The following is a 14,968-nucleotide window of genomic DNA, read 5'->3' as shown; positions in this document are numbered from 1 at the left end:
TAATAAATTCATTCCATTTTATACTTCTTATTACTATTATAAATTAATATATACTATTATAAATTAAATAACGTAACGAAATGCTAATGTACATTATCCGATAAATTATGACGTATAGAATGAACTGAACTATTTAAAATTATAATGATGACATTCGAATATTAAAATTCGAATTAATTATTCTAAAGTTCACGTAAGTCGTATATGAATGAATTCATAATTTTTTTATTCTTTTGCCGTTTCTCATGAATATTATAGACGTATTTTTGAAACATAATTTTGAATACATTGATCTTTCAAGTTAGTTCATGGCAAAGTATTATAAGTAACAATGGTTTAATAAATCAATTACGTCATTTTCTCTTTTTTTTTTCGATAAACAGATTCTTTATATTTTTAAAACAATGAAATTAAAAGAAATGAAAGAGAAAATTTTATTTCACGAGAGACAATATTATTTTATTTTACGATCAGACAGCATGGAATCTTTTTCTAAATTATTAATTGTAAATAAATCAAATGCAATTATTTGAGAACACAATAAAATATCCTGGGCATATCTCTGATGTACTTGTTATTTTATTTTCTGATAATTCTGTTAATTTTTCGTAATACTGAGTTTTATGTATATTGTAAAATATGATCTATCCCAGAAGCAATCATTATATAAATAAGTGCACATCGTTTGTTTCAATTGACGATTTAAATAATCACGCGAGTAATAAGTATTATTGGATCAATTGTTAATTTATGTAAGTTAAGTATCAAATAATAAAATTCACCTTTATTAAAAGAAATATAAAATTTCCAATGGTAATATAAAGATATGTTTTCATCTTATCGTAAATAGACAAAGATTATTTTGTTACTAACAAATTAATTATTTACTAAACATAAATTTGATAATTCAATATATAACACTTTTATGTTTATAGATTATGAGAAACTTACATTGATTATGAAATGATTGGAGCGTATAAAAAAAAAAAAAGATTTTTATACAGCCTTAAAATTGTAAATATTTCTTTTTTTTATCAATCACAAACATTTTGAGGAATAGATATATCAATTGCAATCGTACTTTTTTTGATAGAACATCATAAGGGCAAATTGTGTTAAATATAAAAATCGCTATATGTATGTGTGTTTCTCTCTCTCCTCTCTCTTTCTCTCTTTCTCTCTCTCTCTCTCTCTCTCTCTCTCTCTCTCTCTCTCTCTCTCTCTCTCTTTCTCTCTGTATGTGTCTATCCGAAGAAAAATTATTGCTCTAAATTATATATTTTAAAACGAAGTAAATTATAAAGAGTTTTAGATTAATTAAGTAATTTATTGTTGCACATTCTACTATTCTTCGAAACATCTATGATCATATTTCTCCTCAGTCATATCCTCTTTACTCTATAAAAGAAAAAGAAAACAAAATAATTATTACAGAATAAAGCATTAACGAATTTTATTTCTTAATTAAAAATTTGTAATCTTCTTAATTAAAAGTTTTGACAACAATGATATCTTACCAGATCTTCAATAACAATAGATTTTTTTACGATTTTGTGATATAAAAAGATAATAGAAGAGTTCGTTTTCATTAAAACTCTTAGCCGTTGAAACAAATTTAACACTCCCAAATAACATTCTGCCTTCGGTTGAAATTTGGATTGTGTAATTTCGAATAAATTAGGTATAAGGACAAGTAATCCATGCTGACCAAATGTCCTTTGTTCGCAAACTTTTTCCATCACGAAGACCTTCGAAGAAGCTTCATTTTCATTGTAAAACTCAAAAATGACGAATTTTTCAAGTGACGGGAAAAGTCTCTTTGATTCTTGATCAAATATTTGAGTGATTCTGATCAAATTAAATGAAGAATACAAAAATTCTTTATTTGTTCTCTGTAAGTCGAAAATAACACCAAGTTGACCTAAAGATGAGGCTTCCCTTAATAATTTTTGTACCACCGTCGCATTCGTCAGATCAATCCCCATTCGTAATTCAAGCCTTTCTCCGTGTTCACACAATTTCTTTAGATAGTATTCTACACATTCTTTGTGCGTTTCTTTAGAAACTACAAATAGCTTCGTAACACCTTCATCAATTAACCATTTTATCAATCTCATGCCAAAATTATCCAAACCTTCAACAATGAAGTAGCATTTGTCTTTATCAAAGCATAAGCTAGGAACAATATCAACAGATTTAGACAGTTTCAACGGAGAGACGAGCACCTACAATTAAATATTTTGTTAATATATTAATGGTGTAACAGTATATCCATGAAAATAAGTTAAATGCCAATATCTCTTACTTTTCCATAACGTTGATGAACTATCTTATTTTCTTCCTGTATTGTTTTTGGTAGATAAAGTTTATAGGAAATAAGTGGTTTTAAGATATTTGCTTGTAGAGCTTTTCTCATCAATTCCACTATATTTCTTTTCATTGTCGCTGACAAATTCATTATATCTTGCAAACAATAGCTATACATGCGAATATCTTCTTGAAAAGCATTTGTACCAAAAGTCATTTGATTAATTATTTTAGAATCATGAATAAATACGATACTTTTATGTCTTCCGACAACATCTAGACAAGATTCGAAATCTTTCAAGACCGAATAGCTTACAATAACGAAGTCCATTCCTTTACCGTTTGTAATATTGAATAACAAATCTTTATAGTCATTAATGTTCATAATATGAGAATCCGGTAAACGTGGTCGAATCGATTGGATTACTCGTTTTTCGGTTTCAGTTTCATAAGTTGTATAGACATCAAAATTATACCATAAAGATAGATTAATAAGAGCTTGTCCTAGTTCGCTAGCACCGATATGTATCAAAATAGTTTTTATTTTGGTAAAGTAATACGAGTTCTTATGTAAAATGGAAAAAGCTGCCAAATAAGCTTGAGGCATTGTTGCAGCATCTTCGAAGCTTAAAGAGTCTGGTATCGTCCAAGTAAAATCTGGATCGGGACAAATCTCATTACTTATTGTTAAATTCTGAAGAAGTCCCATTACTCTATGACCTTTTTCATCTGTTCCTGAATATTCTGTGATACATATTTGAGAATCTAAATTGACTTCATTGTCCAACCAGTACTCGTAAATATTTAAATCGAATGCAGCGCACTCTACTTTTACAATACTTTTATCCTTCTCCTTCAATGATAATTCTTCCATCAAGGTTAATGAACCTGATTTTTCAATATTAGCTCGCCAACGCGGCAAGGAAGTAGATCTCTCAGACAATGGCATCCATCTGTACGTACCCCATACATTATCGGACGACAATACGTTCTGATAAAGATTTAATTTTATTTGATTTTGATAAAATATATCTTTAAGCGAAAATTTCGGTGCATTTGAATTTTGTAGGTCGAGAACTTGAAGTTTCTTGTATCCTGGCTCTTGTTTCAGAATTCGAAGTGTTTCAAAGATATTGTTTTCTGTAATAGTATTCACCAAAAAGATAACTCTGTCATATTTCGAATCTCTTAAACTCTTTTTCAGATGATCAATACAATTGTCTTGATTTTTAATGACAATTGGTTTCTTTGCATTCTCAACTTTTCGTAGAAGCAAAACCGTACGATCCAGGGGTATTTTTTTCTTTAGAACGAGATTTAATCCTATACTTGTGAATGTGGCAATCATTTTATCTTGATCTTCCGTCTTTATGATCGTCAATAAAAATGATTCTTTATTTATATTATTAAAAATGTTTTTTATGTCATTAAAATTAATGCTGTCAATGATTATCAAAATAAACTTTTCATCAAAGATTTGGTTAAAATTCTCTTTAACAATGCATTTTATTTCGAAGCTATTCTTTACCTTCTTCAAGATGCTTTGGAAACACTCTAATATATTATCTTGATCGTGTGATTTTGACTCTTCTATCATCATTATTTTCCTCGTATTGTTTCCACAAATATTTTCCGAAAGTAATCCTAGTACTATGTGACAAACGTCGACCATATTCATCTCCGTTTCGTCTATATTCGGAATAAATCGAACTTCATTCACAAATGAATTCGACGAAAAATTTGTGCTTGTTATTGTTAATTCCGTAAATTCGACACCGCTCATCTCAATACCTGTACAAGCTATCATGTTTATCCGTTTGTTGTACTTCATCGGTAAAACTAAAAAATAATTATCCGTTATATTTATATGGCTTATCAAAAAATTAAAAATAATTTCTTAGACTTCACCTTTCCCTTCTTTCGTTTCTTTTACGAATTCATTTGTATCAATGACAATCTTTCGTATCATACTTGGCATCAACATATGTTTATTATTGCTACTAAAAATTTGTACTTGGAACAATCCTTCCAATAATGGCATCCAATTTTTATTCCATGTAAGATGTCCTTTTGAAGACTTTAACGATAGTTCATTAACACATTTATAATATTCTCCGTATTCATAACCACGTACAAAGAGATCCGTATAAAAATCTTCCCTCGTATATATTTGATTTTCTTCTTTTAATAAATCCATATCAGAAAATTCCTTTGTGCACGTATTTGTCGATGTTACAATTCCAGAGGCTATCATAATGTCATCGTTAAATGATACTTCAAATTCTCCTGATCCTAAAAAACAAACGAACGAATTAGTTTACTAATTTATTAATAATGTAAAAATATGTGATTGTTACGCTATTTACCTTTTGCTACCATAATTACCAATTTAAGAATATCATTTTCTGGTACTTTTAGTAATTTATTATAAATAATAATGTTCTCAAATATAAAAAATCGATCAGATTGTTTTTCTATTAATAATTGAATTTCTTGAACTAATTGCAAATAAACAGGTAAAGGTATTATTATATCGTCACCAATTCTGAAATCTTTCAAAAACTTGTATTTGTCTGATTTTAAATCCAAAATAAACTCTTTTTGTGTAGATGAAGTTGTCTTACATTCCTCGTAATAGCACACGAACCTATCGTAGACGAAAAAAAATTAATTTGTATCATGGAATTACTAGAAATCAATAACATACTTACCAATCGATGTTATGTTCCCATCGAACGAGGGAAGAAATCGAAGGTGTATTTTTAGAAACAGGATATGAAATTCGCGGATAAAGCTCTTTTATCGCAATAGGATAGCCAAGATTGTAAATCTTTCCTAATGTAGATAGTAACAAAGTTGTATTGTCTTTATGGCCTCGTTTTGTTACTGTTAAATTAATACAATCACTGTGCATGGATTTTTTGAGAATAGCCTAAAATATGTAATATAATAAATTTTTCAGTACTAATAAATACAATTTAAATGTCTTGCGATTGCAAACAAACCTGAAGAAGTCCGTGGGGTGCAATTTCAATGGTTATTGCATTTTTTGGTATGAATGTCAATACCTCTTCGAATAAAACTGAAGAAAGAAGATTATTGGTATGATATTCCGCCGACGATAGGCGCGCTTTATTTAAATTCCATTCACTTTTCGGAATAGACGTGGATATCCAGCGTTCACTGCGAGGTTTCGGATGAGAAATAATTTTTTGCAAGTATTTCAACAATTTTTGACCAGCCGGTGCAATGTAACGGCTATGATAAGCGATATTACTAGTTGGCACGATTTTAGCGAATATTCCTTTTTCCTTAAATAAGAATAATGATTGCTAATTTTTACAATACTATTACTATCAAAATTGTTTTTCAAATGATTTTTTAAATTTTACCTGTAATTCTTTAACAAAAGCTTTAACAGATTCGGTAGGTCCACTTATGGTAGAACTATCACTACTATTGTGACAAGCAACATCGACGTCTTCAGGACAAATATGTCGCACCCGTTCATAGCCAAGACCAACTGCAGCCATAGTTCCATGTATCAAATGGCTTTCTATCGATGCCAGACCTCGAGATAGAGTGCTTAAAATCATTTCCTCAGCAGTAAAACAACCATCTGCGTAAGCACAACCCAGTTCACCCACAGAATGACCGATCATATAATGTGGTTTTATGCCGACTGCATTTAAAATATCTACTAGTCCTATCTACGTAAAAGGAACGACAAAGAACCAATTATTTGAAAAAAAAAGAACACTGCAATCTAGAGCGCTTAGTGATATAAGACAATAAATTACTTGCACAGCCGCTATTCCCAGAAAAGAATTTATAATATTATCGTATATCGCTGGGTCTTTGTCACATAAAATCTGCACGATATCATATCCTCTAGGTTTTAAAATTGCATCGCATTTTCTTATTGCTTCTGCAAAGATTGGTATCTTCATCAGAGATTCACCTGAAAGAGACAATTTTAATTGTATATCGTGTTATACAACGTAATGTACTTTTGTAGATTTAAATATAATGTTTGTCATACCCATTCCAGTCCATTGCGAGCCCATTCCCGAAAAAACGAACCAGATCTCTTTAAATTGTTCAGTAATAGGTTCAATTTCCTCTATAATTTTTTCTGAATTTATCATACCAGCTGGTGGCGTTATTATATATCCACGAAACAGAGAATTATTTAATGGGCTTTCATTAAGGTCAGCGATTAATTGTAGGAATTCTTCGTCTTCATAATTCTTCTTTATCTAAACGTAAGAGGTGTGTGAATCCTATTCGTCAAATCTCATTTATCGAATAAAATGTATATCGTTAACTTACATCATTAAAGATCTCTATTAACATTTCCTTAGTTCGAACGGACATTACAGAAAGTCGAGGCATCGCGTTTTTTAGAAACTCTTTCTTTTTCATATTTTTCGAATGACGTTTTAGGATAATGTGAGAGAAGGATCCACCGTGAGAAGTAGTGTTCACGGCTGCGTAACCATCTGTCCAAGGTGTTGGTTTTGTAACGACTTTTACTCGTCCATCGCGAAGACATTTGGCATCCTCCGGAGGTTCATCGTAATGAAGATTTGGAGGTATAACTCCTTTTTCCATAGCAATGAGTACCTAAAAATTATAGATGAACTTAAGGCATTATAACTAGATAAATTAATATTAAATACTTAAAGTATTCTTAGAGAAATAGAGAGAGAGAGAGAGAAGGAGAGAGAGAGAAAGAGAATTTACCTTAATAATCGAATTTATTGTATTAGTACAACTTGAATGACCAATATTCGATTTGACCGATCCAATTAGAAGAGGATTGGAAGGATTTCGATCTTGTGCATAAACAAGATCGATCGCCTTTAATTCCGCGCGATCTACTTTTTTGATTGCCGTACCATCGGCTTCGATGTAAGTTATATCGCTTGGTTTTAGGCCGTTCTGTTCCAACGTCTCTGTCATTGTTTGCGCTAGAAATTCAGCACTATTGAACATCACAGTATTCTCTTTGATACATTCGCCAAATAACACATTTATAGCACTAATCTCAGCGTAAATACGCTTGGCGTCTTTGGCTTTTTGAAGAAACAGGACACCTACGGATTCGCTACGCGTGTATCCTGATGCTTTTGCATCAAACGATCTATTTACACCGTCCGGTGACAATAAACCTAAAAATCAATTTTTCCAATGTTTTATCTTTCAATAATGTCCTCATTTTTAATATTTTATTTTACTTTATTTATTTGATTCCTTACCTAATTGTTTCAACTGAGAGGAGATGTTCGGAAACAATACAATGATTCCTGCATCGACTATTGCTGCCTCGCATTCACCTGATTTTATAGATTCGATCGCTTTATTCAAGGCTATTGCACTACCATTGCAGGATGATTGAATAGTACAACTTGGTCCCACAACGTCCAGAAAAAAGGATATTCTATTTGATACCATTGTACGAGCGGATCCCAACATACCGAAACCATGTGGCTACATCGATAACATTGATGAACATAAATTTCCAAATTTTATCACTTATTCAATGATATGAATTCAATTACTAACTTCGTATTTTTCATAAAGAATGATTTTATCAGACTCCACCAAAGATAATGATCCAAAGACCCCGATGTTCTTTCCACGTAATTTAAATGGATTCACTCCTGCATCAGCGATTGCTTCCCACACACAGGGTAATAAAATTCGTACTACTGGATCCATCGAAGACGCAAGTCTCGAGCTAATGCCGAAAAATATGTTGTCTAATTTTGTGATATCTGATATTACTCCAATACGCGACGGAATTTGTTGACATTCTGGAAAAAATAATCGTTCGAACACGCATCATAGTTCACGATGTTTGTTTAAATAGTATTAAAATTAACGATTATAATCTTACCTTCGGACCATCTTGAATGATTTTCCATTACACAATCAACACCATTCATAAGATTTTTTATTAACTCATTAATATTTTTACTATTAGGAAATTTTCCGGATATACCGGAAATCACAATTGCGTCGTCATCCAACTTATCTGAAACCATATTGATAGAAGGAAACTTTTAAGGAAAGAAAAATAAAATGATAGAGTAATGAATACAACTGATTCAATAAACGTCTATCATACATGTAAAAATATTACGTAAAAAGTCTTCTTTTTATACCTTCAATGCTATCGATTTATACGACTATGAATTCTTATTATTTGCAAGTATAATACTATTACTTTTTGAATATAGATCGTTAAAAAGTCATGACTAAATAATGATTAAGAACAAAGACGTATAAAAAATTATTTAAATCAACTTTTTTTTTTCGATCAAATGTTTTTCTTTTTACTTATATAAATGGAATAATATCAAATAAAAATTTTTAATTTATATAATTATTTTAAATGATTTCGACTCGTATAGAAAGAATTTTACTTTTATTAAAAAGAATAATAAATATTCATTATATACTTCCTTATTTTTACATTATATAAAATTCTTAGTCAAAAATTTGCTTTTATAATATCTATTGTTTTATTTTACATATAACTAAGTTACATAAATCTATAAATATTAATAAAATGCAAATAAAATACAAAATATGTCGTTACAAAACTCGATATGCGATGTTCGAAAATTCAATATTTGATGAATAACATTTAAAATTATAATATCTAACAAATTTCTAATTCTATTTTTATCCTAATATTTTAATGATATAGGAAAAATACTATGCGTGAGTGGTAATTTTATTTTTATCCTTTCTTTTCGTAATATTTAATTCTATAAGCAAAAAAAAAACTAATGAAAAAAAATTACATTATATTATGATATTATATTAATTATTATTGCGTTATAATATTGCATTATATTATCATATAATATGTTTACAACGTAACATATAATTAAGGTAGGTAAGATATCTAAAGTAAATTAAAATATAAATAATGTGATTTATTTGTATGAAAATTTTTAAAAACGCCCAATGATAGGCAACATAATTATTACTTTGTTTAACATCATCAAAACGTTTATAAATATCGTACTAAAGTTTGGAAATACATTTTTCAATATACATAGACGACGCACATAATTGTTATTATCGTTTATGATATTTATCACATTATGATTATTAAAATATAACGAATATATAATTATAATCGTAAATAACAATGATGATCGTAAATTCTTTCTTTTCTTTTAAAAACATTAACGTTTTTATATTAATGACATATTTTCCTTTTTAACAATATTCTTCATTGCAATTTTTTTAATAGTGTTCAAATTTTCGCAGAAAATCGATTAAAATGGCGCGTTTACATGATATATCTATTCGTTCATAATTAAATACAATGAGTTCAAGTGTAATACTTTTATAATGTCTGTGATAGAGATATACGATATAATATATATACTATATAAAATATTGTTCAATATTTATATCAAGTTAATGTAAAAAAAGGTTTTTATATTTAACATTATATCACGGTGATTTAAGGTTAATTAAGAAAGATATTTTTAATTGAACATTTTTCGATCTATTTTATTGTATACTAATTTCTATTTTATTATCTATCCAATAAGATGTATATACATTTAACTACGCAATTACATGATTTAACTAATCACAATGTGTCAGTTTTTGAATCATCGAAAATTATGAAATATTTTTAAATACAACTTTTCTTGAAATTCTTTGACATTCCGAAAACGGTATGTATACATTTTTATATTTAATAATATATGTATATTGTTTTACTTTTATCTTTGATCCTTTTTTTATGCCTATATCGTAATTATTAATATTTTTAACCTAAATTAATAATGATATATTAATCATGCTTTCCTCTTATTTTTAGATAACCTCTAACATTTGATCAGTTTTCTATATATTGATGTTAAATGAAATACTTTCTGTACTTTTACAAGAAAAGTAATGTTATAACAGAGAAATACTTAATAAAAAGTATTATGATGTATTTTCTAAAGTGCTATATCATTGAAAAAATTTAGAAACTAATACCTGTATCAAATAAAAATTGCATATAAATTATATATAAAAGAGAGTTAACTTGAGAATTAATTTGAGAGTAATTGTTCATAACTAAATATATGTTTGTAAAAAAATGGAGAAAGATAATCTGAAAATATTAGTATATCAAGAACAATCTAAGAGCACAGTAAATCAATGTTGGCCATGTCTTATAGAATTGTCTAATAAGAATTCAGTACAAATGAACAATTATACAAAGGGATCACTAAATTTTAAAAGTATCCTATATATACAAAATATATATAATTCTAGTAATAAACTTTTCCCAAATAAATTAATTAATCTAATAAAATTAGATTTATCTGACAATTATTTAAAAGATCTACCTGATTATTTGGACCTATTAAAAAATCTACAACATCTTATTCTCAATAATAATCAACTTTCATGTTTGCCAAGTGTAATTGGAAATCTAGAAAAATTAGTATCTTTAAAGGTACACAATAATAACATAAAAGAAATTCCAGAAAATATTGGAAATTTATCAAATCTTGAAGATTTGGATTTAAGTTCTAATAAATTAAGGGACATTCCAGGGACGTATAAAATGTTAAATAGATTAAAATATCTTTCTCTTGCTAATAACAATTTTATGTGTACTCCTGATTGCCTTAGAACAGGAATGTGCAATTTGGAAATGTTAGATTTATCACAAAATAATCATATTATGTTGAATGTTCCATTATGCAGTATTAAGATTAAAAGATTTTATGCTAAAGAAAATGATATCTGTCCATTATTTTTAAATTGGATATTTACTAACAAATATTATAAATTGGAAGAAGTATTATTAGATTATACAGTGTTTCAGAAATTTAATTTTCCAAGTGAAGAAATACCAATGTTAAATATTACAAAATTATCAATGATACAATGTCAATTGTCTGAACAACTTTTGAGTGAAATTATTAAAAGACTAAAGTGTCCTGAAAGTTTAAATATTGGTAATAATGAAATAACAAAGAAAGGAAATACATTTTGGGTTTTACCAATTAAAGATATACAAGATAAATCTAACCTGAAAGAAATAAATCTTCGTAAAACAAATATTCCAATGATACCTAAATGCATAAATGAGTTTCTGGCTTTGGTAACAATAGATGCTAGTTGTAATAACATTACCTGGTTACCTGATGAAATATGTGACTTGCATAATTTACAAAATTTGATAATAAATAATAACTTATTAGTTAGTTTGCCTGATTCTATTGGCCAATTAGTATCACTTAAAACATTAATAGCTAGTTATAATGCGTTAACTTGTTTACCAAGTTCTATGATGCGTTTAAATAATTTACAGTTTCTAGACCTTTATGATAATAAATTTTTTACAGCAACAGATATTAATATTAATATGACTTGTTTACAAGGAATAGATCTTGAACAAAATTATTTTTCAACTAATGATTTACCGGTAAGATAATCACAAAATTTCTGCTATATAAAAAATTAATAAAAATACAAAACTATAAACTAATTAATTACCTATAAAACTTTATAAATCACAATTTTTTTTACATTGATATATTATATCATTAGATCACGAAGAGTTATGAAAATTTAAGAGCTGTATTATTAGAATATTGGAACAAAGAATTTAGAGAAGTTGGTTTAAAAAAGGAATCTGAATACAGTGATGACAATGAATCTTTACATTCATTTTACTCATATAAAATTAATGATGATGAGTGTGTATCACCTTTATTTTTTAATTAATAGTAATTAATGCTTATTATACAACTGAAGTCTGTGGTTAATCTCTAGATTACATGAAGTACAGAATTCTTCTGAATGGGTTGAGGAAAATTGGGATGATTCAGAAAATTCAGCGGATGAATTTGATCCAAATGGTAAGATATACAAATTGGGATATTTTCTAATATCTTTTTTCTGTCAATACTCTACCATACAAAATAAGTAATATAATGCATTATTTTCACAGAATATTGGAAACCGAAACTCCGACAATGTTCTCCAATCTTTGCTTATAAAAGACAAATTTTACAGTCACATTTTTGTCCTGCAGATTTACATGCTAAATCAATTTTAAAGCATTTTAGACAAATGTTAAATAACGATACTTTCTCTTCGAATATAGAATTTGAAACAGGTCAATTTGAAGATGTCTGATAACTAGAAATATAGTTAAAAATAAAATTAGTCTATGCCATTAAATAGTTAAAATAAATATTAATACATATTTTTTGATAAAATATTAAATATTTATATTTTGTTACTTTTTTTTACACTTATTTAAATATATGTATTACTTTATGTGCAAGCTGTGACAAATTAAATATGACAAATTCAAAGTGATCAATGAACGTGTGAATTTTATCAAAGTATAAGGAATAATAAAAATCATAAGACTTCATCACTATCATCGCTCGCGAGAAAAATTGATATTGAAGGATATTTGTTTACTTTGAAGCTCCCATTTCAAAAGCACTACTGTAAAAAAATCTAATAAAGTCAAAATAGTTTGTTTTCCAAAAGCTTTTCTTATTTTCAAAAAAAAAAAAATATATATATATATACATATATTTACTTATCATGATATTTATTATATCAGTTTCAACAATGGTATATATGCCTATTCATTTAAAAAAAATAATAGTTCTTTTTTTTCGAAATTAATTCGATATTTTAAATCAGATGTCATATATAAAAATAACTTTCATTCAATAATCCAACATTTGTAATCTGTTGTCCATTTATCACAAAATGCTTCTTGTTTTTTGCTCTTGTTAAACTTTCAAACATCATACTTTGAAAATATCGTCATTTGTAATCGGCGATACATTTGCAACAATCGCAAATTGGATAACTTTTAAAATCATGGGCCATATTTAAACGAATTCTCTTTCTATCCAACTACAAAAGAGGGGGAGAGAGAGAGAGAGAGAGAGAGAGAGAGAGAAAAGAATATTTTTAAAAAATCTGATATAAGGAATGAACAAATATATGAACTATATAATTATGCAAAAAAAAAAACAAAATATATAAAATTTCATTTACTTTTCCTTCGTCCAAATCTTTCGTTCTTAATGATTTTCTTTTAGTTTTATGCTTTTTTCTTTTCTCCTTAACTTTCAAATTTTTCTTAACATATGGATCGGGATATTTCTTAACACATACGTCCCTTGGTTTTTCTTTCTTTCGTTTTTTCGAAAGTATTCGAGATTTTTCTTGATCATTTCTACGACTTCTATGATATTTTGAAGAACATTGCTCTAACGATCCGCTTTCAATATCCATATCTGAGCAATTGCACGTGCAACCACTCAATTTTCCTTTTTCTTCGAGATGACTATTTTTTTTTAAAAAAAAAAAAAAAAAAAAAAGGTATACGAATATGTCATATTCATTTTCGTTTACATATATGTTAATCATTGAAATTATTCAAATAATTACATCGGTTTTGCCCCCATCAGTTTTGTACGTTTCCACTTACGAGTTACGCAAAATAATATGATGCACGAAACGATGAAGAAAAAGATAAGAAGAAGGAAAAGATTAAGCCATTGCATAGATGTTGAACTTTCGGTAGTATCAGTTACTTGTTTATTTTCACTCACACCATTGGATGGTTTTTCTTGACTATATAAGATAAATGAATATGAAAATAAATAAATAATAAATATATAACAGTGAATAATATAATTTTAACAAACGTACGATGTCTTTTTTCCTTCAGTTGAAGACACAGTGTGCTGATTTTCATGAACCTGACTTGTGCAATTATTTTTCACTTTTTCATTTTTTTCCTTCCCCTTACCAACGAGTTCTTCTTCCATATTTTTATATAAATTTCGTTTCGAAATTGAATGCGATTGTCCCTTGGACAGGTCATCGTTGACGATAGGATCGAAAGATTTGACATTTTTACTTCTTGTTATATATTTCGCTAGATCAGGTCTTCCTAACATTCTCAAGGTCACATCCATCATCTCGCGATTAGAATTTTCTCCTCCTTTTTTATTTTTTTTTTTTTTGTCAACACATACATACACACATTATTAACCCCTATCTATTATTATAACAGTTTTATGAATTGTTCGAGAGATGATTTTTTTAATTACATTTGGCCTATTTAATAAATGAAATAATCGACACATACGGTTACTGAAAGAAAAGACCTCAATGTTATATGAACTCTGTTTTACCGTATTAGCACCTAGATAATTATTGTTCCAATTTTCAAGTCTGATCAGACAATCCCGTTTTGTGATTCCATCGTTGTTGAAATATTCCCGTAGAATCCTCGTCGTCCGTATCTCAGGAATATATTTCATCGAAGCGCTCATTATGTTTATAAGTCGAAAACATTCCAAAGGATTTAATCTCAATGATAAATATTCGAATTCCTTTCGATCAAAACCGTCCTCGTCCACCATTGCATTGAGTGAGTCATATTTCTGATAAAATATTAAATATTATAATATTAAATATTATATATATATATATATATATATATATATATGTATATGTATATATATTTTACTTAACAATTTTTATTTAACAATTTTTTCATTTAATAATGTAAAAAACCATAACCTATGTTATATTATAAAAATCGATTCTAAAGAAGGATCGAGATGAAAAATTATTT

General features: G+C 27.9%; 3 protein-coding genes across 5 annotated transcripts; 1 reads left to right on the top strand and 2 right to left on the bottom strand.

Annotated features, from left to right (window-relative positions):
- Positions 1-762: 762 nt before the first annotated feature.
- On the bottom strand, positions 763-8,444 carry LOC118445845 (fatty acid synthase-like). Its single transcript, XM_035875828.2, has 15 exons — positions 8,210-8,444; positions 7,876-8,126; positions 7,569-7,800; positions 7,054-7,481; positions 6,640-6,933; positions 6,350-6,566; positions 6,108-6,268; positions 5,700-6,017; positions 5,313-5,618; positions 5,019-5,239; positions 4,674-4,954; positions 4,216-4,599; positions 2,306-4,146; positions 1,518-2,225; positions 763-1,398 (listed from the first exon to the last, which is right to left on the bottom strand). Exons 1-15 carry the CDS (start codon positions 8,355-8,357, stop codon positions 1,345-1,347), a joined length of 5,844 nt encoding a protein of 1,947 aa, XP_035731721.2. The 5' UTR covers positions 8,358-8,444; the 3' UTR covers positions 763-1,344.
- A 1,247-nt stretch (positions 8,445-9,691) lies between these two features.
- LOC118445873 (uncharacterized) lies at positions 9,692-12,851 on the top strand. 3 transcript variants are annotated; one of them, XM_085656415.1, is made up of 6 exons: positions 9,692-9,801; positions 9,888-10,016; positions 10,163-11,770; positions 11,896-12,044; positions 12,103-12,206; positions 12,299-12,851. In XM_085656415.1, the coding sequence occupies exons 3-6, from the start codon at positions 10,430-10,432 to the stop codon at positions 12,484-12,486; spliced, it is 1,782 nt and encodes a 593-aa protein (XP_085512541.1). In that variant the 5' UTR covers positions 9,692-9,801; positions 9,888-10,016; positions 10,163-10,429; the 3' UTR covers positions 12,487-12,851. The 3 variants fall into 3 exon arrangements, with proteins under 3 accessions (XP_085512541.1, XP_035731789.2, XP_085512540.1); XM_035875896.2 differs by having other exon boundaries at positions 9,705-10,016; positions 12,121-12,206; XM_085656414.1 differs by having other exon boundaries at positions 9,705-10,016.
- A 286-nt stretch (positions 12,852-13,137) lies between these two features.
- LOC118445946 (uncharacterized) lies at positions 13,138-14,763 on the bottom strand. The gene is made up of 5 exons (XM_085656682.1): positions 14,534-14,763; positions 14,035-14,329; positions 13,771-13,956; positions 13,375-13,666; positions 13,138-13,230 (listed from the first exon to the last, which is right to left on the bottom strand). Exons 1-5 carry the CDS (start codon positions 14,751-14,753, stop codon positions 13,138-13,140), a joined length of 1,086 nt encoding a protein of 361 aa, XP_085512808.1. The 5' UTR covers positions 14,754-14,763.
- Positions 14,764-14,968: the final 205 nt, after the last annotated feature.

This window comes from Vespa mandarinia, chromosome 4 (genome assembly GCF_050613455.1).
Source record: "Vespa mandarinia isolate Hongniang chromosome 4, ASM5061345v1, whole genome shotgun sequence".
In the NCBI taxonomy this organism is placed as follows: Eukaryota; Metazoa; Arthropoda; class Insecta; order Hymenoptera; family Vespidae; genus Vespa; species Vespa mandarinia.
Note: the sequence above shows the minus strand (reverse complement) of the source record. Positions and strands in the feature narration are given on the sequence as shown.